At 34.5% G+C, this 24,299-nt stretch overlaps 2 protein-coding genes across 3 annotated transcripts; one reads left to right on the top strand and one right to left on the bottom strand.

The window, feature by feature from the left end:
• Positions 1 to 1,702: 1,702 nt before the first annotated feature.
• LOC137393988 (zinc metalloproteinase nas-13-like) lies at positions 1,703 to 4,901 on the top strand. Its single transcript, XM_068080705.1, has 10 exons — positions 1,703 to 1,787; positions 1,939 to 2,030; positions 2,153 to 2,267; positions 2,491 to 2,678; positions 3,220 to 3,423; positions 3,577 to 3,706; positions 3,860 to 3,970; positions 4,160 to 4,318; positions 4,464 to 4,622; positions 4,738 to 4,901. The coding sequence occupies exons 1-10, from the start codon at positions 1,718 to 1,720 to the stop codon at positions 4,899 to 4,901; spliced, it is 1,392 nt and encodes a 463-aa protein (XP_067936806.1). The 5' UTR covers positions 1,703 to 1,717.
• Positions 4,902 to 8,190: 3,289 nt separating this feature from the next.
• On the bottom strand, positions 8,191 to 23,753 carry LOC137393330 (sphingomyelin phosphodiesterase-like). Of its 2 annotated transcripts, none has more exons than XM_068079833.1 (11): positions 23,649 to 23,753; positions 20,670 to 20,949; positions 18,569 to 18,733; positions 17,849 to 18,079; positions 15,343 to 15,512; positions 13,719 to 13,829; positions 11,963 to 12,131; positions 11,639 to 11,721; positions 10,291 to 10,480; positions 9,379 to 9,563; positions 8,191 to 8,932 (listed from the first exon to the last, which is right to left on the bottom strand). In XM_068079833.1, exons 2-11 carry the CDS (start codon positions 20,937 to 20,939, stop codon positions 8,827 to 8,829), a joined length of 1,680 nt encoding a protein of 559 aa, XP_067935934.1. In that variant the 5' UTR covers positions 20,940 to 20,949; positions 23,649 to 23,753; the 3' UTR covers positions 8,191 to 8,826. The 2 variants fall into 2 exon arrangements, with proteins under 2 accessions (XP_067935934.1, XP_067935933.1); XM_068079832.1 differs by having other exon boundaries at positions 23,653 to 23,749.
• Positions 23,754 to 24,299: the final 546 nt, after the last annotated feature.

Here is a 24,299-nt window from a genome sequence, read left to right as displayed (position 1 = left end):
ATATAACATTCTAAAAATCTCAGAGTGTTACCAAGAGCAGCCTGAATAAGGTTATCAGAGAGCTCTCTGAATGGACCTTTACTAAAATGTGAATCAGGGGTAGACAACTCTTCTAATAGACATAGGTGGAGTAGCGCTATCAGTAGAAACTCCTACACTATTGTAATTAATTACAGTGATACCTTGAGATATGAGTTTATTCTGTTTCAGACCAGAGCTCAGATTCCAAAACTTGTATTCCAAACAATTATTCTTTATATAAAACTAGCATAATGCGCGGCGTTGCCGCTTAGAGGCTGGCACATTGCCAATGGATAACTCAAGTAAGCTATTACTAATACATAGAATGACGTTGCGCCGTAACGGAGAGCGGTAGCGTATTTTCACCCACATAACGACATATATCACCCAATGAACACATTAAGCTTGCGTGGCTTACTTGGTAAGGAATTTGACTGGTGAATGAACAGGTGTAATGGGAGGGTCTGAGATCAAATCTTCTGCGATACAGATTCTTTATTCCAAGATTTTAATAGCTATAGCCAGACATACTGAAAGCCAGACAAACTTTGAGATTTATATATATATAGAAAATAAAGGAAAAAGGTTTTACCTAATCTATTTCAACCATTTAAAGCACTCTTAACCTACCCCATAATAGCTCTAGTAACTATTATATGTACTACACAGTACAATAATATATTATACTGAAGTATATTTGAATGTGAAACACCCTTATAGCTAAAAACCTAAAACAAGCAAATGAGTTGTTAATACAATAAAATGAATATTGTGTTTTTACCTTCGAGTCAAACAAATATACCAGCAGATGAATTGAGGAGGGGGAACTGTGGGAGAAATAAGTGGGAATACTGATTGTATGCATTTTCTATAGGGCCTACACTGTTTTTTGCACACTATAAAACAAAATTAAATTGCACTTCCTTAAATGTAAATGAACTTAAAATTTATTAAAAGTTAAGGCATATTCCGATGTGAATTTTAATTATAATAGTCATTCATTGCACTTATGACCTTTTTGGTTGGATTGCTGATGTCAGAACTTTGAATGAGTACTCCAACTAAATCTCAAAGCATCATAGTACGTATTTTACTTCTAAAGCTAAAACTGTGCTTAGAAAATTTCATCTTAATTGGCGCCAGTCAAAAACCGAGGGGTAGCAGCCTTGGAATACATACTTTCTACACCTTCTGCATATGTGAATTCTCACAGTTAACAAGTTATATCGATGTCGTCACTAGTTTGACCCGAGCGCTTATGATGGCTGCTTTAAATCACTTCATTGTGTTTGAAAAGACTTATCTTTGAAATTCCTCATATATTTACTTAAGGAATAATATGATTGTCTTTTTACGTCATTGGGTACTATTGTATACTACTGAATCATCAAGATCCGTCAGACTTAGCCGTGAGTCAAAGGGTCAAAGGTTATTAGTAGCTGCTATATAAGCGCAGGATCTGCGGTAGAAATTATCATTTATCACCAAAGGAGTCAGCTAACAAGACAACATTTACCAACTACTATAATAACAGTGATTGTAATATCATGTATAATATTAGGGCATTAACAGTGGCACTGGTGAGTTCAACTACTGTTTATTTTACCAACAACTCATTTCTCTAAGATGTTGATTCCATAAAGGTTTGACTGTGTTTGGTATGTTTCAGCTGTCAACAGCATGGTGTGTGTCTGCCATGATGATAGATGGTAAACAGATGAGTATAGATGATGCTATTATAAAAGCTGGCTCTAATGGCTCCATGTGTAAGTAACATTTCCTTTACAGAGTAATAAAGATAATTAAATTATTTGTAGTCAAATTAAACCTTCAACTATGAAAAACACTTAAAATATTTTATCATAATTGTGTAGATGTTTACATATTACCAAAATATAATTATCACTCTGTTAACAGCAAAGATGTTTGAGATAATGCAGGATGAGGACTCGGTCATGGTGGAGTTGGACATGCTCTACAAAATCCATACTTACAATAAAATGGTTGAGGTTGGTAAATACGGCTGTCATATCATACAGAGCACCTGCTAATGAATGTCACTCAAGCAAGTACATGAGGTTTAAGGTTTAGTAGAGTGTGTCGCGCATGAAGGTTTGTTTCTCCTCTACAGGATATGGTACCCATTGATGCTGACGAGTCTAGCAGAAAGAAGAGAAAGGCTATCAGAGCAGAAAGCTACAGATGGACCAACCAAAGAATTCCGTATGAGATGTCTTATGAATTTTGTAAGTTAAAATAATTTGAACACTTTTAATTTATATTACTTCATTATCAAATCACAACTACCAAATTACGATAATCAGAATAGAGTTTCAAGATCTTTAAGATATTTCTAAAAAACTTTTGTTGTAGCTACCAGTGACAAAACCTTGATATATCAAAGAATTGTAGAGCACTTAAAACTGTAAATTTCTTATTTATACTTGTGAAGTTTGTCTCTATTTACAGCTGATAGTGACAGATCTAAGATAACCTCTGCCATAAATGACTACCACAGATACACCTGTCTAAGGTTTGTACCGGCCACCAGTTCTGACTACAACAAAGTTAGATTCCAGAATGGAGGGGGCTGTTCTTCCTACGTGGGAATGATTGGAAACACTCAACCCATCAGCTTGGCACCTGGTTGCAGACATGTAAGACTGTTTTGATAACTTTATTTGTAGTTGTCTTCTACTATACATAAACAAACTACGTGAATTCCCTGCGTTGCAAGGTCAATTAAAAAACAGCTTATGAACATTACATTACCTACTGCATTACCTTTACACTACATTTCTCTCAACTGTTTATAAGCTGTTTTTATTACCAGTGCAATGCTGGGCATTCACCTAGTGAAACTAGCTGCTAATCATTACGTGTGACCCATCGCCGTTATGCATATTTTAACAAATGTAATGAAAATCTTCATCATTTTTGATCACTGTGCTCAGTTGAGCCTGGAGTCCAATGGAGAAACTCGACGCCTCCAGAACTGGAGGTTCTAACCAAAGATCAAATCTTCAGCAAAGTAGAGTTTCTTTTGTTAGAATTTAATTTCTATAACCGGACAGATAGACCCTTATATTTATAGATTCAGCTGACAAACAACCAAATATTTACTCGATATTAGTTTTACTATGGCTTGTACATTTTGCTTTAGTCAGCTAATTATGTATGCAAATACATGTATTTTAGAAAGGAATAGTGATTCATGAGATGGGACACACTATAGGATTCCAGCACGAGCAGACAAGACCAGACCGAGATAACTATGTCTACATACAAAAACAAAATATACAAAGTGGAGTCGAGTATAACTTCATGAAATACAGCAAAGATCAAGTGAACAACTATGATGTTCCATATGACTACACAAGTGTCATGCACTACTCAGGCACTGTGAGTGTGACAGAAGTTGTCTTATCATTGCTAGCAAATATTTAATTGTTTTCCTTACATTCTATTGCTGTTAAAAGCTTACTTAAGGCAGTGCTTAACCTTGTATACTCCATACATGTTCCTGTTTCTGTTTATTAGTTTGTTCTGTTGAAGGCTTTCTCAAAGAATGGTCAGCCAACAATCTTAGCTCGACAGACTGAGTTCCAAGATTCAATGGGAAACCGAGACGGGCTGAGCTTCAAAGATATTCAATTGGCTAATACAATGTATGACTGTGCTAGTAGTAAGTGAACATTTCTGTATACCAATATTACTGCTACTAACAGAAAGCTAACTTTCTGAGGTGTAAATCATCTCCTCCAGTTTCTTCTAAAGTCTTACTTTCTGATTAGCTATTAAAAACATTTGTACATGTGACCTTTTGGTTGTATTTTAGTAAATCGGTGCGCTGCCAGAAGCTGTCCACAGGGTTTCCAAGGACCTGATTGTGAGTGTTGGTGTGAGAGTGGTGATAAACTGAACCCAGTTAAAAAGTGTGATGGCACAGGTAGGTTATTCCTTATGTAGCATCTTACCTGCTGTGGTTTATTAGTGATAAACTAGCTCTTGAAGGTGCTAAGTAAATAATTCTTTAAATTTCTTATTATCCATATCATTATTAATAATATTTATCATTATTAAAAATAATATTTATTAATTAGTATATAATAATATTAATTAATAATATTTGTTACAGGTCCTATTAAAGCCACTACTACTCCGATGCCAACCAGACCCATGACTTGTAATGACAAAAACAGAAACTGTCAGAGTTGGGCCAACGCTGGTTACTGTACAGGCAATCATAGGGACTATATGAATAAAAACTGTCCATACAGTTGTAATACCTGTCAAGGTTTGTCAGTACGATCTTAACTGACATACAATCATTTAGGTGTCAGCAACATGACACAAGATTTATTAATACACATTGATTTTACAGTTGCTTGTTCTATTAGTATAAACTGGTACCTGAGAGTCAAATTGATTATCTTAAACAGTGGCTACCACAGTACGTCCCCCATCACCGGTTGTGAGTTGCACAGATAAGAACTCATACTGTCCCCATTGGGCTGAGAAAGGAGAATGTAGCCGTAATCCTTCATATATGCTCAACAACTGTAAGAAGTCGTGTAAAGCCTGTGATGGTGGCCAATCAGGTACGTAGTTTGGTATCCTTTTGGTTATTGGTCAGATTTAAACTGTATAAGTGTAAAATAATTTCTTTACTGCTATTGGCTTGATAAGATTGTGACGTGGGAGACAATATTGTAGCATGCCAAGATCTGAACTCGTACTGCCCAAGCTATGTAGACTATTGTGATTATCCTTTATACAAGGAATATCTCTCTACCAACTGTATGAAGACTTGTTCCACTTGCACAACACGTGATGTAAGTTGGAGTTGTCTTTCCTTCTTTGACAAGCGCTTTCCATAACTGACCATTTACCTTTATAGAGCCTTTCTAGATGCTAATATCATTACTATTAACTAAACACAAAGCTAAAATACATCAGATTACTAGATTATTACCAAATGCGCATGAGTTCCTTAACAGCTCAGCTTCCATAAACAGTGTGCTCAGTGTGAATATGTTTCCTACATAAGTGCAAAAAGTTTGTATTAATAAAGATAATCTTGAATGTTTTTTAAATAGTGTTTTATTATTACACTTTTTAATGTTTGTGATTATTGTTTTTAACATTACTGTTATTCTCTATACAGGAAAACATAGCAGCTCCAGTGACAGTTGAAACAATTTCTCAGTGCAAAAACAGATGGTCAGACAGACATTGTGCTGGTAAACAGTCAAAGTGTAGATGGAATTCCCGAGTGAGGTACAACTGTGGGAAAACCTGTAGCATATGTTAGTTGATCAATGTGTACACAACTCCTAGTAATGATATTTTGTTTGAGAAAAAGTTGTATTATCAGCTCACCTCTTTGGCTATGGTTCAAGTACCTGAGAGGTAAAATCATATATTATTTCATAATTTCACCACACTATTATTGAAACTCAAATTTTTATTTATATTCAGTTTCTTTATCTATAATTTTTAAATTACAACTTTTGGTGCTTTTGCTGCATTTTCATTACATGCTACAGCAATTACTATTGTTATGTACATTTTCTGTTTTGCTAGCCTGTGATCTCTTAGATATACCAAAGAAATTCTCTTTCAGTGATTTATGTAGATTTTTATTTATTTGCCACTTTGTCATTTTTTTCTTGTCTCCTTCATGAGACTTGCATGTATTGCACTTGCTATATGATTTATGTTTTCCACTGCCACTTCCTGCTGATTATTAGTTGTACCCTTTTTATCATACTAGCAACTTCTCTAGATCATAAATAACATAACAAATAAATCTTATACAGGAAGTTAATTATAGTATTAATAGGTAAACAATAGATTTCACACACACAGATTAACCAACTGATAAAAGTACATTATATTTTAGCGCTACATCAAATTTACTATTTGTGATAAACTATTTCTATTACCAGTAAACGTAGACCTTAAAATATTCTTATGAAAACTTGTTGGCTCTGAAGTGAAATAGAGCATATGACAGTCATTTAGCAATGTGATTATAAAAATAAAGATTTAAACTGAACTCATCTAAACATTCATCTGTACTGGTGATAAAAAGTGTGAGACCAGACTAAGGGTTTCTCTTTTTAATACAAAATAGGGAGATGACTCCACCGAGCATCCGCTTCTCTGACGCACACTGTCTTGCAAGAGGAGACTACTCCATGTTTTTTACTTGCATGAAGTGTTTTCGCTTTCTTCTGTCATTGGTGGCTGCAAAACATTTTTATAAATCTGAAGTACTGGTGACAAAGATCAAATACCGACCGTTATCTATTTTCTTACCAAGCAGCACCAAGCCATTCTGAAGTTGCATTAATTTTCTCAAATCGCCCCACAATAATATTGACGCCTTTTAACTGATGCTTTACATGTAACAATTTGGTAGATGTTGAAATTCAGATGGCACTCTACACTTTGTAGGCTTTTATAAGGTCAAAAATAAAAAGAGAAACACATTTGAACATTCAAACCATTGATATTAGTAAATCCACAAACAATTAGGTAACATTCTTATGTAGTTGTTTAGTAATATCCTTATTTATCCTTATTTTCCCAGATATGGTTGTTATAAGCTGATAGGCCAACATTTGTCTATGAGATACAAACAGTAAGATACAGACAGGAAATATTTGAGCTACCTGCCTCTATTTGATATGACACACATTTATAATAGCCACTAGTATGCTCAGTAGTCAGTATGTTATGGTAAATGCTGCAAGTAATTAGACAGCATCTCACAAGTTACTACCAGCCAATTAGTGAAGAAACTCAGCTAATCGAGCTGTTTTATAATAATCCTCCACAATCCTTATGGGAAACCACTTGCATTTAACCAACAAAATTCACTTTTGATTTTTAACATTGAGGCAAAAAATATTTTAACATGAAAAAATTTTGTAATTATTTTAGAAACAATTGCCAAAAGCTAGAAGACCTTGAGACAGTCAATTCAATTGTATAGTTCAAAAATGTTTCACATTATTATTGAAAGGAATTTTTTTGAATACTAGAAATTAACAAACTGATATTAGATATTACCACATTCAATATCGAGGATTGATATTAAACAATCCATCAACCAAGGTCAATATTGATTATCAATGTTGTTAGAAGCAACATTAAATATTGACACTTGATATTGACTATTGATAGACCCAATATTATATATTGAGACTCATTATTGAACAAAATAATGTTGTTCTATATAGAGAACTTGCATTGATACTGAAACATAATTCACCTGGTATGACTTTCGTGTATTCACCCTGACTTACAATTAAGCATACATCATTTACAATGTTACATCAAAATATATTATATTTTTGTGTAACATTATAAATTATTAAATTATGCTGTTGTGTATAATATAGAGCTATGATATAACATTGATTTTCAGTCATGCGTCATGGCACTCGGTCTGTCTCATCTATTCTCACCATAAGCCAGAATGTAACTGAAGCTGATTGTAGCAACTATAACTGTCACTTGTTGCCATCCTTCAGCAGGTGGTTTTATCAGCTGATTGCTCTGTAACAGGCAGAACTGTATTTATTGTTATTATCTATAGAGTGAATTAGCCAAGTACAGCAGCTGTTAAGTAATAAACTCCAGTTCATGTCCATAGTTTTATGACTGAAGAGCGGCCTCCGCTACTTCAGGCTTTATGAATGAGCAACCTGCGCATTACGCTGCTCCATCTTTGTTACTCAATGTTTATATTTAAGCATGTCTGTTATCACCAGCTTATCTTCCATATATACGCACACCGTATGAGCATATCTCTCTGACTAATTCTTTAGTATAAACTTTGAGTAATACACCGAGTTGTATGGTTTCTGCCCTTCTAGAGGACAACACAACTGATGAGTTGTCTGCCCCAAACGGTTTTCTAATCAGAAACACTTGTACAAGAACAATGTCACCTATGTACATACTCCATTTGTTACTGAACAATAATTTTACAGCCACCTGCTGACACATGTCTCAGCCTCTTCACAGTTTTTAGCACTGACTGGTATGACACTAGTAGGCACTGATATATCCACATACTTGTGGATTACTGAATACCTATATGTATATTGATAAACATGAATTGTAAAGAATTGGCACTATTCTGATAAGCATTATAGCAACTTAAAGTTGTTCATAAAGAATAGCAATTTGAATAAATGATGGCAAGGAAACAAAAATGTAATAACAGAATATTGTGCCAGAAAATAAATTTATAAAAAATTATTTATAATATTTTCTAACTTTGGTTCGATGATTTGCATATGAAGCGTGTCAATATCAAATAAAGATTTCACAACTCCAACATTTGTTAGAATTGTCTTGTCATACACAAGTGATGAGCAAAATAGAATTAAAACTATGGCAATAAAATTAATTTATAATAAAATCAGTGTAGTTATATAATATTGTAAGAACAAAAATGAATAATTTCTAAATATAAGAATATTTAATAAACAGTTAATAATACCAAGGCACAAAATCGACATGGCAAACAGACTTCTTAGACACAAGAACATCTTCTATTCAAAATCAATTCAAAATCTTCAAGAACATCACAATTTGAATCACGACTTTAACCATTCATATTACTTATAATAGCCTCAGCTACAGTTATGCTACACTTATGCTATCAGCAGTCTTGTGGAGCGAAGACTATGATACATAAATTACTAGCTTATATTTTGCGGAAACTTACAAAAGACCTAACTGAGTCAACATTTTTCATTCTCAGCTAAGATATGACAGTCTACACTAGCAGTATGTCTTATCTCCACTTGTAGAAGTACGCAAAGCACAGATACGCTCTTTTCTGCATGCCTGATCACACTCCAGCCCTGCCCCCATCTTCTTATAGTACCTGCAAGAGAAGACTGATACATCAGCCATCGTACCTGCATAAGCTACTACTCCCTCCACCTAGATTCTGTTGCATTTGTTCAAGGGTGAGATTTAGCCTAAGTTCCTGCTCCCACTAAGGCGATGTTTCATCGGAGAGCCCAAAATGTACAGGAAACAAAGTAGGATGAAAATTGCATAGTCTATAGATCTACCATTTGAAGACAGTATCAACATGTTTTAATATACTAAATCCAACAACCAGAATTATTCTGTCACCGCTAGAACTGTTAAAGTTATAGCCTTATAAAACCATGTACTGCACATCGGGTTTCACAACCAAATAGCCCATTGACCAAAACAAAAGATGCAAGAGAATTGAAGCTATAGTTGCCCTATTACAATAGTAACAATATATGAACTGCAAAGCCACTTGTGTATAGAACACATGATGACATTATCACTCACTTATAAAATGACTGAAAAAGATCATCATCAGACGCTAATCTCAATGTGAAATCATGCCAGGAGCGAGGTGATAGATCAGCCAACTGATAATCTGCTTTAGCAAAATATTCATGCTGCCAGATGGTGATATTCTCCGTATTGGCTCGTGTCAAGTTCAAAATCTTGGTCTCATGATCTAATACACCCTGAAACAGAGTTCAATACACCCTGAAATAGAGTTCAATACACCCTGAAATAGAGTTCTATACACCCTAAAATAGAGTTCAATACACCCTGAAACAGAGTTCAATACACCCTGAAACAGAGTTCAATACACCCTGAAACAGTGTTTAATACACCCTGAAACAGAGTTTAATGCACCCTGAAACAGAGTTCAATACACCCTGAAACAGAGTTCAATACACCCTGAAAAAGAGTTCAATACACCCTGAAACAAAGTTCGATACACCCTAAAATAAAGTTTAATACACCCTGAAACAGAGTTTAATACACCCTGAAATAGAGTTCAATACACCCTGAAATAGAGTTCAATACACCCTGAAACAGAGTTCAATAAACCCTGAAACAGAGTTCAATACACCCTGAAACAGAGCTCAATACACCCTGAAACAGAGTTCAATACACCCTGAAACAGAGTTCAATACACCCCGAAATAGAGTTCAATACACCCTGAAACAGAGTTCAATAAACCCTGAAACAGAGTTCAATACACCCTGAAACAGAGCTCAATACACCCTGAAACAGAGTTCAATACACCCTGAAACAGAGTTCAATACACCCCGAAATAGAGTTCAATACACCTTGAAATAGAGATGTCAATACACCCTGAAGTATCAGAGACATATACATCTGAAAAGAGAATTGAACTTATTAATTGCAGGCTCTAACTAAATAGCCTTTGAACCTACGTACCCAAGTTGAGTTGTCATAGAAACCATCCACTGTGTAGATACGATAGCCAGGATTAAGACCAATAAATGTTGTTACACTGGGAGAAAGATAGCCTATGGCCACTGGTTGCTTGCTAGAAGGGTCATAGAACAACTCAAACTCATCTTGATGAGTGTGCGCAAGAAAGTACCCAGCTATGGTGTTGGAATACCTAAAATAATAATGTACATATTATCGCCAAAAAGTAAAAATCACCGCATAACCTAGAAGTTGAAGCTGAATAAACTGTGTAACCATGTTGCTTCTGAGAATTGAAATTGGAGAACAATAGAACAAAAAATGCTCATACTGGCCACAGTACAGCACAGAAGTCACCCAACAAAGTTAATCTGTGTACAGCTTTAGAGAAAAAGTGTACAAAAAGCATAGTTCATATTAAATGCCTATGTATGCATAAATCTTTACTGATATTAGTAATAATCTACAAAATAAGGTTCTTCGTTACATGCCAAAAGAATAAATAACTTACTATAAAAATGTGCTATGATACAAACTGGTATGAAATGTCAATGAAAAAAAATTTGGATTATGTTTTCCACCTGCAACAAACTAAGCCAAGCGATCATAGCAATCCTGACGGTAGGAATAGCGTTTCTTAATGTCTCTTATATTGATTCCAGTGTTCTCTGTTTTTCATGTTCATAACAGTTGGCATAGAAATGCTTTTTATCTCTCTAGATCTGTGATAGGTCACCCACAATTAATACTTTTGTCCACAATTTATTTAAAGTTTCAAAAACAATCCTCATAGATATACATACTTGAATAACGGAACACTCTCATATAGACTTGAATAACAGAACACTCTTATACAGACTTGAATAACAGAACACTCTTATACAGAGTTGAATAACAGAACTCTCTCATAAAGACTTGAATAACAGAACACTCTTATACAGACTTGAATAACAGAACTCTCTCATACAGAGTTGAATAACAGAACTCTCTCATACAGAGTTGAATAACAGAACTCTCTCATACAGAGTTGAATAACAGAACACTCTTATACAGACTTAAATAACAGAACACTCTCATAAAGACTTGAATAACAGAACACTCTTAAACAGACTTGAATAACAGAACTCTCTCAAACAGAGTTGAATAACAGAACACTCTTATACAGACTTGAATAACAGAACACTCTTATACAGACTTGAATAACAGAACACTCTCATAAAGACTTGAATAACAGAACACTCTTATACAGACTTGAATAACAGAACTCTCTCAAAAATTTCTAGATGCTGACTAACCCAGTACAAATACATGCAGAGCAGCACTTCTTATAAACAGAAACAGAAAAACAAACCTGACAATAATTTTATTAAGGTTTTCACTCCACACTCTGATGCAGTCATCCACCCCTGGAGGAACATGGCCCAGCAAGTGTACCTGTTGATCAAAATTGAAAGACTGAAGCAGAGTGAGTAACCTCTGCAACTAACTCAGGACTATGTGACATATGCATGACTACTGAGACTGAAATGCAGCGTTGACCAAGAAAATGGTTTCAAGATGACACATAGATATGTTTGTACATTTGTTTGGAGGAACATAGCAGCCAGCAAAGTAATAACTATGGTGAATAGACTAGATGTCTATTAATCATGCTAATAGAGACGTAAAACAGAACCTTCTCTCCGTTGAGTTCAGCTGACTGCAGCACGCTGACTAACCACTGGAGTTCATGCGCCGGATCAGTCACATTCAGTAATAGCCAAAAGTTTTGTCTCTCACAAAAGTTGGTATTCAGGGATATGATACGGAAGCCCGGCTTTACTAGAACCGTGTAAAACCCTCCGCTATAACAAATACACCATAGAATAACATATCTAACAGATAAACTAGTGCATTTTGCATAATACTGAACCATGCAGTTTATGCATTATGCATAATGCTTAAACTGCATTAAGTTTATGCATTTTAAAATGCATAAACTTAATGCATTTTTAAATGCAGTAGAAATACTGTTATATATGATCTTTTGTACCTGGATAATCTATCTAACAGACTTCCACTCATAGACAGACTAGTAATGAATTACTATTCGACATAGATTGAGTAACTATAATTCTCTGCCATAGAATTGTGATAAAACATCTAATAGAGATAGTAAAAAGTATACAACTGAACAAACAACTAGCAAAAGTTTGTGGCTGTGCACATCGAACAGTTATGAGCAGATAACTCCTACTTGAGGTCAGGTAATGTGAGCATCCCCTGTCATTAACTCTGATGGAATATTTTAGTGTTATGATGACAACCAATTTGACAGGCATAAGAAAACAATGACATGAAACTAACTGATCTTTACTATAGAGTTCAGTGTATTCTGGGACTGAGATTGTATGTCAATTTACTCGTATCGCAATATTTTCTATTTAAAATAACTAAATACGAATTAATCCGTTACCATGCTATGAAAAACCACCTCACAACAGAATATTACAAAGGAAAAACGTGTTTTTAATTGTTGTAATTCAGTACCTACGCTCACAAAGTGAAACAAATTTCTAAATAACAGTTATGATCTGCACTAAAATGTAACATTACTATGTACAGTACTGTATGGAGTTCTGATCTTCGAGACAGACGGAGTGACTACCAGCGGTGTGAGAGAGACTTGACAGCAACGCACTCGGTACACTAGACTTGTGACGGACGCTAAACATAACCTAAACTTTGAATTTTACTTGAATAAATTTAGCTTACACACCTAAAGCTAAATTTTAATCTTTTACTTAACTTAATTTTGTAATCGTCTTAATCTTTGATTATCTGTTTCCGGCTTGACGCCTTTTTGCCTCGGTTTCACTATAACTCTTAGCTGACCTTATTAAAACTTTTTTCAAACTGATTTGACAAGAAAGACTGAGTGATGCTGTTAATCATGAAATTGATGAGCAGGTTGACTCTATAAAACATAGAAGTAATTTACAAACTAGTCACAATGCTTTACTTCACAGAAAGTGGCTTCTCGCATACTTGGCCATTTAATGACCATCAGGAACCAACTCGGATCTCAAAGGTTTCTCGTATTTCAAAGCAGTAACTTGCTCCAAAATTTGCTCATATCTCGATTTCCTCGTATGTCGAATTATGACTGTAATAGTAGCCGTGCCCATCTGTAGCCATGGTGTTGAAGTTTATAAAAAAATTACATTGTAAAGGATTCAAACTTCAAACTTTCATGACTTTCACCCTTATAGACCACCCCTCTAACCCCAGTGTCACTAACTTGTCAGGATAATTGTTACACCTGACGATTGCTCACAGCGCGCCAGACTGCCAGGGTACCACAGTAGTAGCGTAAGATGTCAACTAACAACGGCTTGCTTGACCGCTAGCATCTGTTAGAGAAAGTCTGTGAAACAGAAAGATTAACTCACTATTTAATAGTCTCCATTGTAGAAGCGGGCAGCCAATGGGACCAAGTCTGAGCCAGAGTATCGTACAACCACGATTCAGATTGGTTGCCAGTTACATACGGGGGAGGATAACTACAACAAAATATTTGCAAAGATGATCTTCAGCACTATTGAGTCAGACATGGTTAATTAGAATTTAAAGCACATCAACTACTTTAGTAGTTTCAGCTTATTCAGGTTCTTCAATATCTTGGCTTTCAAATGAGTCATTGTTTGACATGGTGAGGCAGACATTGGTTGGTGTTTATGATTTCCCTAGAGCTCTACCGCAGAAATGTTCAATGGTATAGGCTCAGTAATTGTGACGTCACAATTTTCATATTCGGTGTTGTGTGCTCTTACCGCCTATTTTTACCGCTTATATTTATCAACTACGATAATGACGCGAGTGGCAGGCAAAGGTAGGACAACTCCAGAGAACCAATGAAGATAACAAAGGATCCCCGGGCATTGTTGATTATCTAGAATGCTAGTTTATTATTAACACTCTCCGGGTTTAAGAGCACCGATTGTTACAGAAAAGTGCAGCCTCAATGGCAGCGAAAGGGATCGACGACCTAAGGATAAATGATAATTATGACATCACATTGTGGGAACCACAACCAAGTGTTTTTTGTTGCAGGACATACTTTTGACACCCTGTTTTTTCATAGTTCTTTTATTCTTTGTGTATTGAATATAAGCTCATTTGAAAGCCAAGACTCTGAAGTACTGAAATATATGATAAAAGTACTGATATAATTGATGTGCTTTAAGCTATGATGAAAAACTAGTCAAGATGCATGAATAAGACCAATTAGATGTTCAATTGACCAATTATGACCAATTGCTTTGAGTTTTAACTTTAGTAGGAAAATAATAGGTAGGGATATCGTCAATGAACACTAATTGAATGACAAAATAAGGTCATGGCCAAAAGTATTAACACCCCCCTCATCATTTCGTGATCAATTAGGTTCATGCGCTTTTGCCGCCACTCTGTGCCACCCAGACCAGACAATATACATATCATATGATTCCTCAAAAGATTTTTTATCCTTTAAGAACATTTATTTCAAACAAAAACTATGTCAGCAGTGTCTGGGATATGTAAAGCTGACTTTTATTGGAACAAAATTTAGAGCTGATCTTTGAGGCCAATTCCGCAGTGAAAATAGTTTTATTGTTAGAAGTTTTAATCTCATCAGAAAGATTTTATTCCCAGCTTTCGAATGTGTGCAATATGCATGGTTTACATAGATTATGCATTAAGTAAAGCCGATTCAGTTAGTCCAATTTTCACTGAATGGACTAGGCAACGAAGACAGGGATGCTAATACTTTTGGCTACGACTGTATATAAGCTGACCAGCCAGTAGAAAAGCTATATATAACATATGAATAATAGATGAACAATGTATCTATGAAATGAGCAAAATTAGAATGCGCTTATTTTACGCTCTCTGACCTTTTAGCAATAATATTTTGGGATGGTTAAACTCAAAGTTATCGGGGAATGTGAGTCATTCTAAGGAGTCGTCTGCAACACAAAATAATGCCATCTTACATAAATGACTGAGGAATAGTGTGAGAACAAGTGAACCGACCTATCAGCGGGGAAGCTCTCGTGGTTTCCCACCGATGAGTATATGGGAATATTTGGGAAATACTTCAGTAGTTTATCGGTTAACCTTTTCAGGAGAGACAACTGCTGCTCTCTACTCTGCTGCCAGATGTCATGAGCAGGAAGGTCTCCAGTCCAATATATCATGTCAAACTATAGATGAAGAAACACATATTTTAGGAATTGTCCAATTATTATTTATGAGAACACAACTTCAAATAGCAACATCAGTATTTCTGCTGGTTGGCCGATTTAAATGCTGTCATAGGCTAATAACTCTTTGAAAATACAAGAAATATAACCACTCGCTACTTTGCAAATGTTTCAGACAGCGGAAATACCCTAATAAAATTAATACCGTAGTGATATCCTCACATAATATAAGAAGGCTCTGAATACTGGAATTTGAAAGAATTGAATTGATGTAAAATGGTTTGATTGCTGTTCAGCTGAATAGTACTAAAAGCACTTGTTGAACCAGTAAACTCCATGAAACATAGAAATAATTTATAAACTAGTAAGAATGCTGTGATAGAAATATTTACAGCATAAGCTATAGAGTTACTCACAATGCAACCATAGATTTATTTATAACATAACCATAAAGTTATTTACAACATAACCATAAAGTTATTTATAACATAACCGTAAAGTTATTTAAATGATAACCATAAAGTTGTTTTTACCACAACCATAAAGTTATTCAAACCATAGTTATAAAGTTATTTATAACATAACCAAAAAGTTATTTATAACATAACACATACAGTTATTTATAACATAAACATAAAGTTATTTATACCATAGCTATAGAGTTATTTATAACATAACCATAAAGTTATTTTTAACATAACCATAAAGTTATTTATCACATAACCATTAAGTTATTTATAACATAACCATAAAGTTATTTATAACATAACACATAAAGTTATTTATAACATAACCATTGAGTTATTTATACCATAGCTATAAAGTTATTTATAACATAACCATGAAGTTATTTATACCATAACCATAAAGTTATTTATACAATAACCATAAAGTTATTTATACCATAACCGTAAAGTTATTTATCACATAACCATTAAGTTATTTATAACATAACCATAAAGTTATTTATAACATAACACATAAAGTTATTTATAACATAACCATTGAGTTATTTATACCATAGCTATAAAGTTATTTATAACATAACCATGAAGTTATTTATAACATAAACATAAAGTTATTTATACCATAACCATAAAGTTATTTATACGATAACCATAAAGTTATTTATAACATAACCATGAAGTTATTTATAACATAAACATAAAGTTATTTATACCATAACCATAAAGTTATTTATACGATAACCATAAAGTTATTTATACCATAACCGTAAAGTTATTTATAACATAACCATAAAGTTTTTCATAACATAACCATAAAGTTATTTATAATAACCATAATGTTATTTATAACATAACCATAAAGTTATTTGTAACATAACCATAAAGTTATCTACAATGTAAGCGATAACAGCTACAATTCACAACTTCAATCATTAAATGATTTAAAACACCCTTGATAGATATATTTACATCCCAACCATAGAGTTATTCATGTAATCAACCTATAAATATAACAACAAAATTGCCATAAATACTCGTATTCCCAATACAACTAAAAGTTATTTACAAGGAAAACAATAGTTATTCACAAGAAATAATCAGAGTTATTGACGATGCCAGCCATCAAGCTACTCTCAATATCAGCCTAAAAATAGATGCGCCCAGGTGCTACGATCATAAGTACATTGCTTATTGTTCTGGCTACCTATATTACTATTATTATTACACTTCTGTTGTTATCACACCATCACTTTACACTAGGAGTTGTCTGATCAATGCTCGACCTGCTCCTTGTACCCATTTAGTAATTGTTACTTTTAACTTAGCTCTATTTGCCAAAAGGCTGGCAGTGATGTCTGCGTAGGAATTGACTTTATTTTTAACAATTCATAATTCAGAATGGACATAGTGTATAAGATGATATAAAGAGTAAGAGAGAGATGGCATATTATTAAATTGTAATTCAATAAACAAGAGAAATGATGCAACGCGATAAAAATTAAAAAGCAAAGGTTATAAGTTTAAGCATTCGCTAAGGAAGTAGCAAACTGAGAAAATCCTGGAGAAAAGGATAAACTTGGAGAGAAAAGCGCTGAGACGGAATTGAACGGAGACATAATTGAGATAATTAGGATGCAAAACATAGCTGAATAATTTTGAGTCAAGCTATTGATGTCATAGAGGTATTCACAGCAGCCACGGAGCTATCACTGATGTTATGAAACTGTTCCCAGCATGTGTAGCCAAGCTGTCGCCTGCCAAGCATCTAAATACCACACAGAGTGACTCAAGGAATCAGTTGCTGCCATGACCTTCCCAAGCAGAGCTGTTATCAACATTGTTAAACCATGTCCTATGTAGATGACTCACCCGCTCATTTTTAGAGAGATGAGCAAAAAGATTGTCAATTGTACGTTCAGGAACATCGCAGGGACCATGCAGGCTGCCCCAGTAGCCTGCTCCTTCCGTGGTGTTGCTAGGACGACCACTGGTGCTCTGACAGCATAGAGGTAGACCACAGTTGGTGCTGCTGCCAGGGGTATAAAGAGAATCCAAATGGATATCAGCCAACTGCAGTATTCGCAGTTTTGGAGCTCCTTTCTGCCGACAAAAAAATTCAAACAGTGCTGAGATCGGCATGAGTGGTGGATTTCAAAAATAGGTCAGACCAAACTTCCAAGTCTCTGCAACAGATAAGCCCAATTTTGCTTTCACAAGGAATCGTTAGAGTCTTAAAACATCACAAATACTATTACTGTGTTACTAAGCGCATCAGAACTCAAAAATCTTTTTGGCTTGATTGGACATACCATGGTTAACCTGTTGCATGTCACCAGAAGAAATTACGTGCTAAGTGTCACCAGAAGGAGTTACCTGTTGAGTGTCACCAGAAGGAATTACCTGTTGAGTGCCACCAGAAGGAGTTACCTGATGAGTGTCATCAGAAGGAATTACCTGTTGCGTGTCACCAGAAGGAACTACCTATTGCGTGTCACCAGAAAGAATTACCTGCTGAGTGTTACCAGAAGGAATTACCTGCTGAGTGTTACCAGAAGGAGTTGCCTACCAACTATCAAAGCAAGGATTTACCGCTGGAGTGTGATTAGATGGAGAAGGTTTGGGAATGTTGGGTAGCTTCACCGACCAGGCCAGGGGTGGGTCATGCGCTGCCCCAGAGCAGATGTTTCCAGCAACAAGAACACAGTCTTCTGCATCGGATAACTTGCTGCCATTAAGTGCTGTGATGAACTCCACCTGACAATAGCCCTTGTTTATGTAGTTGAGACGAATCAAGTACATGTACACTCACAGGTAGAGTAATGGTTAGCAACTAATAGTGAAAGTTGATATTAGCTCCTTACTATGGTAGGTTGCAGTGACGAGGGTACAACATGATAGATATTAGCAGTTGTACTTATAGATATAAATAGGGTTGTTTAATATCTACATATGTATGACTACCATTAAAAGAAATTTCATTACATTATTGGCAATACATGTAATTTCATTTTAAACAGAAATGTTTTCCTAATTATGCCATACAAAAATCATAAAAAGGGCAGCAGACAATAAAACCAAATAAATGGTTAGACATTATATAATATAATATTTAAAATATGATTCACTGTTAAGAGAACAAATATTAGGTGGAACATTATTAAAGATAAGCTTACGCCAATTTTTTTTGTAGATTTCCTCAGAAAGAATAGGTATTTTTCTATCATTTGCGATTATTTTTTTATGTTAAAAGTGATCTATTTGCCAGAATCTTTCTAGATTACAATCGATAAAACTTGACTGTGATTAAAATGGTCAGAAGAAAATAAGTGCGAAGTGACATCACTAGTTGTTATCATAGCCATAAGTGACATCACTAGTTGTTATCATAGCCATAAGTGACATCACTAGTTGTTATCATAGCCATAAGTGACATCACTAGTTGTTATCATAGCCATAAGTGACATCACTAGTTGTTATCATAGCCATAAGTGACATCACTAGTTGTTATCATAGCCATAAGTGACATCACTAGTTGTTATCATAGCCATAAGTGACATCACTAGTTGTTATCATAGCCATAAGTGACATCACTAGTTGTTATCATAGCCATAAGTGACATCACTAGTTGTTATCATAGCCATAAGTGACATCACTAGTTGTTATCATAGCCATAAGTGATATCACTAGTTGTTATCATAGCCATAAGTGATATAGGCCATTGCATTCCAGTTGAGCTAATCCATGCCTCTATTCTGTCAGTCTCTTTGCAACTATAGACATCATAATCACACTTTCGATTGATCTGAGCATTTTAACTGCGATTAAGTTTTATCAACTTTAATCTTGAAGCATCCTGGTGGTCAGACCACCTCAAACATAAAAACAATCGCAAATGATAGAAAAATACCAGTTGGTGCTTTCAGTTGGATTTTTTTACATTAAAATCAATAAAACTCGATCGCAGTTAAAATACACAAAACAAAAACAGGTGCAAAATGGTGACTAGTGGCTATTGTTGCTATAGTTGATATCGGCTATTGCATTCAAGTTGCAGTATTTCACGTCTTTATTCTGTCTCTTTGCAACTATTAAGGTCATAATTGCACTTTCGCTGGACCTGAGCTTTGAACAGTGATAAAGTCTAGTTGACTTTAATCTTAAAACATCCTGACAGTCAGATCACCTCAAACATAAAAAACAATCACAAATGATAGAAAAATACCGACACTCTGATAGAATCTACAAAAAACTTGTGTAAGTTTATCTTTGGAGGAGTGATAATATTAACTCACAAGTTTCCAAACAATTGTTAAAGTTTATATGCAATTTGTTCATTTCATGTAGGTTGATATAAGTTGGAAATCTGTAAATGTAATGTACAAAAGAGGAAATAAACCATGGAAGACTTTAAAACCTTCAATTGACATGAAATAAACGCAAAATGTTTCTGTTCCAATATTGATAATAATTTCATAAGTTCAATAGCTCTGTACAGAAACTTGAAGAACCTTCCTATTGCACTCACTAATCCTCCTCAAGTTTTGTAGTTCTTTTAACATTGCATCGAGTTTGACAAATCTTCAGCAATTACTTGAAAATGCTGATTAAATTATCACAAAACCTTAGTTTTTAGAAAATTAAAAACTGAAAGATTATGCAGAAGCCGAGTAGAGAGAATTCCCAGTTATACCTTGAACTCGGATATCAAGCCCTTGCAGACAATTTCTTTCTCGAGGTGAAGAATTTCGCACAAGGAAAGTAGATGTTTCGCGATGGCTTCTCTCGACATACCCCACTTTAACATGTCCTTGACCGTGCCTACGGCGGCTGAGCACAATGCACAGTAGACGTCTAAACCAACTTGAGATCCAGAAATAACCTGATTGGCTGGTTTGGCTTTCACCGTGTGCAATGCGCAGAGAGCGCACACAACAAAGATAAGTGCAATGCGTAGCTGCATTTCTTCCCGTCTGAAACAGAAATAGACTATGTATTTTATTACACAGTATGTATAAATATGTACTTTAAACAGAAGCGAACAACCATAGCCACACTTCAAAATACAAAGCTAATCTTTCAAATATTTAATTTCTATATTAAAAAATATGTGGAGTGGATTAAATATTCTTATAAGTATACCTTTGTTTTTATATGGTTTATTTCAGTCCCGAGACCAAAAACAATGATAAATACATTATTTACATACATACAGTGCAAAAATAAATGCATTATATAAAACTATGAACAAGAAATAAATACCAAAACAAAGTTATATGGAAGATCTAAATTAATAAAGTAATAATCAATAAGAATAGGTTTCCATTGTTACTCTACCTTAAAGACTGATGAGGGTCAGAGAAGGCTAAGCAATTTATAGGTCTGATAATAAAGTGAATGATAGAGATAAGTGGCAAGACTTACTCTAGCTTACACGAAACCTAGTTTAAACACTTTTAATTATATTTACCTCTTAGCAACTTTTATTGTTGTTTACTATATCTAATAAAAAAAATTACTCTTGATGTTGAGACAAATATTTGCTAATCTTTCAATTTTAGCAATAATATTTTCTAATCAATTCAATTTTAAGATATACTAGTGGAATGACCAGCGTTGCACGAGTATTAAAAACAGCTTATAAACAGTGGCAGGTAATTTAGTTGACATTGGCTAACTTGAGTAAGCTAGTATGCGAATTGCTAAATTACTTACTAATGAGAGCCATGAGAGCAAGCTTTAACGACAATACGCTGTAATGTAATACAAAGACGCTATGCATATTTTAATCTAAATAACCACTCATATCGCCCAGTGAATCTTATGCATCTTGTGTAGGTGAATTGGTTGGCTTATTGCCTGGTGAAAGGGTGGTTCTGAGATCAAATCTTCTAGAATGCAAATTTTTCATTCCAAGATTTTAATAGCTATTGCTGGACAGACCAAATCACTGATAGACACTGAGATATATATATATATATAGGTGCGAAAAAATTCAAAACTAGAATTGATCGTAAGTGGAAAGTTGACTCTAAATCACTTGAATGCTCAGAAATACATTTGGGTACTTTGCAAGCTTTTTAAATATTAAATAAAAAAATAATTGACTTAAGAATTGACTTTTTTGTAAAATTGTATCACTGAGGTGAAAATTCATAAGCCTTGAAAAGGAGGCATTAATAGTCTGCGCAAAAAATCTTACGAACAATTTGGGAATATTGGCATTTCATATCACCGGAATAGGCCTACTATGTTAGAAGCTTGTTATTTGTTTAAAAAACACAGATTTTTATATATATTTTAAAAGTGGAAAGAACAAATAACAAACTTCTAACATAGTATTCCGGTGATATGAAATGCCAATATTCCCAAATTGTTCGTAACATTTTTTGCACAGACTATTAATCCCTCCTTTTGAAAGCTTATGAATTTTCGAACTTCGCACTGGATTAGAACTCTGCAGGCAGACGCTCGATCTACTAGGCCAAGTAGTTACATCGCTAAATAAAGGAATAATTGTAGTCATATTAATTACACCGGTTAAAATACGCACACTTGCAAAAATACTAGAACATAGCGTCATATGTAACGCTTACAAGCTGGCTTCACGGCTCTTATTATAGTAAATTTACTAGGTTACTAGCTTACTAGCTCAAGTTACTAGTTTAAGTAACTCAAATTAGCCAATTTGCTACTTTTGACATTGGCTAATTAGTCAACTTAGCCAATGGCATTACCTGCAACTGTTTATAAGGTGTTTTTATTACCCGTGCAACGCCAGTCATTCGGCTCGTAAACTAAAAAATACAATCCCATTTAAACTGTTCAGCCGAGTAGTTTGCTAGGGTAACTTTGAAAGTCTCTATAGATGCTATAAACCTTGTACAATTACACCTAAAATTAAACTTAACATACTCAAATTGCAAGTGTTGGAGCAAATATCTCCAAATTGTAATAATGCCTATACCATCAGAAGTACAAAGAAAACTACTCTGCAGAAAACCTTTAGTCATTATTGTTAATTCCTTAAAATAATTATTTTTTGAGATAAATTGACTTTTACATCTACGTGCATAACATTCATGCTGCAAAAATCATGACCAAAGAGTGCTACTGGAGAGACTACAGCATAGTCAATATCATGTCAAATAGAGCTTTTTTGACTGATCTGGAGAGTGAAACTGATACCAGACTTAAAGGTAAGGAAGTTTTTGCAGCAGTAGGCCTATTTAATGAGAGCATTATTGGTAAAAGATTAAAGATATTTCTAAGACCTGCTGAACTAAGGCATTTAAACAAGCTATGTTTAAAGGCACATTCGACCTGACAAAACTTAGAAGCCTACTGTAGTCAACAGGTCAATGTCCTCATTTTAGACTATTGTTTACACGCTTGTCAATATGAAGTGCTTTGGCTTATTAGTTTTGGTATCTGAATTTTTAATCCTATGTTCAAAATTTTAAGGATTCTGAAAAGTTTCCAGGTACAATACAACTATACGTATATTATTGGGTGCTATAGCAATATGAGATTTTACATTTTGGAGTTTCATACTGAATAAAGAAACCTTGGATCTTAAGCTTTTTGCTCTCATCAAATGACTGAACACTTTTTAACATCAAATGATAGCTTTAGCCCACAGCTCTAAGCTCAGTAATGTACGGTTACTTACGTACGATTACACTACTTTGATGAAGCTTAAAGACAATCAGGTGGATTATTTAGTATCCTGGCCTTCAGACTGAATCACAAGAGTTGTATAAACTGTGGCTGTAGATCTAAAGACACGACGAGACGCTAGAAGCGATGTCTCGGAGACGTCTTTGTAATACCGCTGTTGTAGGCTAGTTTTTAAACTTCCGTACACAATTAGGTTAAAGATTTAGCCGTCGAACTAATTTCATTGGTTTGCCAAACAAAAATCGTTGTTGGCACATAATAAGGCTAAACATTCTGACGGTCGCATCGGGCACTACGCATTAACAACGGAACACAACACTCGATAAGAATATCGTAGATTTTGTTAAAAAATTATTAACATAACAAATTTTAATATTAATAACATAATTCTTTTATTTGATATACCGACTCTTTGCTGTTTAAGCTGCACCATTGTTAAATTAAAATACTCTAATTTTGTTGAATGCATAATTTTTTTATGAACAGTGCTCACCGTGTCTTTTGAAGTTTACTAAATATGGTTTGGGTAGAATATAAGGTGTATGTGCACTTTCTTAACGCTCTGTTATACAATTCTTATGCCAAGACGCGTACTGAACGTTTGCTTGCTTGTTTGCAGTGTTTCCAACTTCCATTGTAATCC

The sequence above is a fragment of the Watersipora subatra genome, chromosome 4 (genome assembly GCF_963576615.1).
Source record: "Watersipora subatra chromosome 4, tzWatSuba1.1, whole genome shotgun sequence".
Lineage (NCBI taxonomy): Eukaryota > Metazoa > Bryozoa > Gymnolaemata > Cheilostomatida > Watersiporidae > Watersipora > Watersipora subatra.
This window is presented reverse-complemented; position numbering and strand designations above follow the sequence as displayed.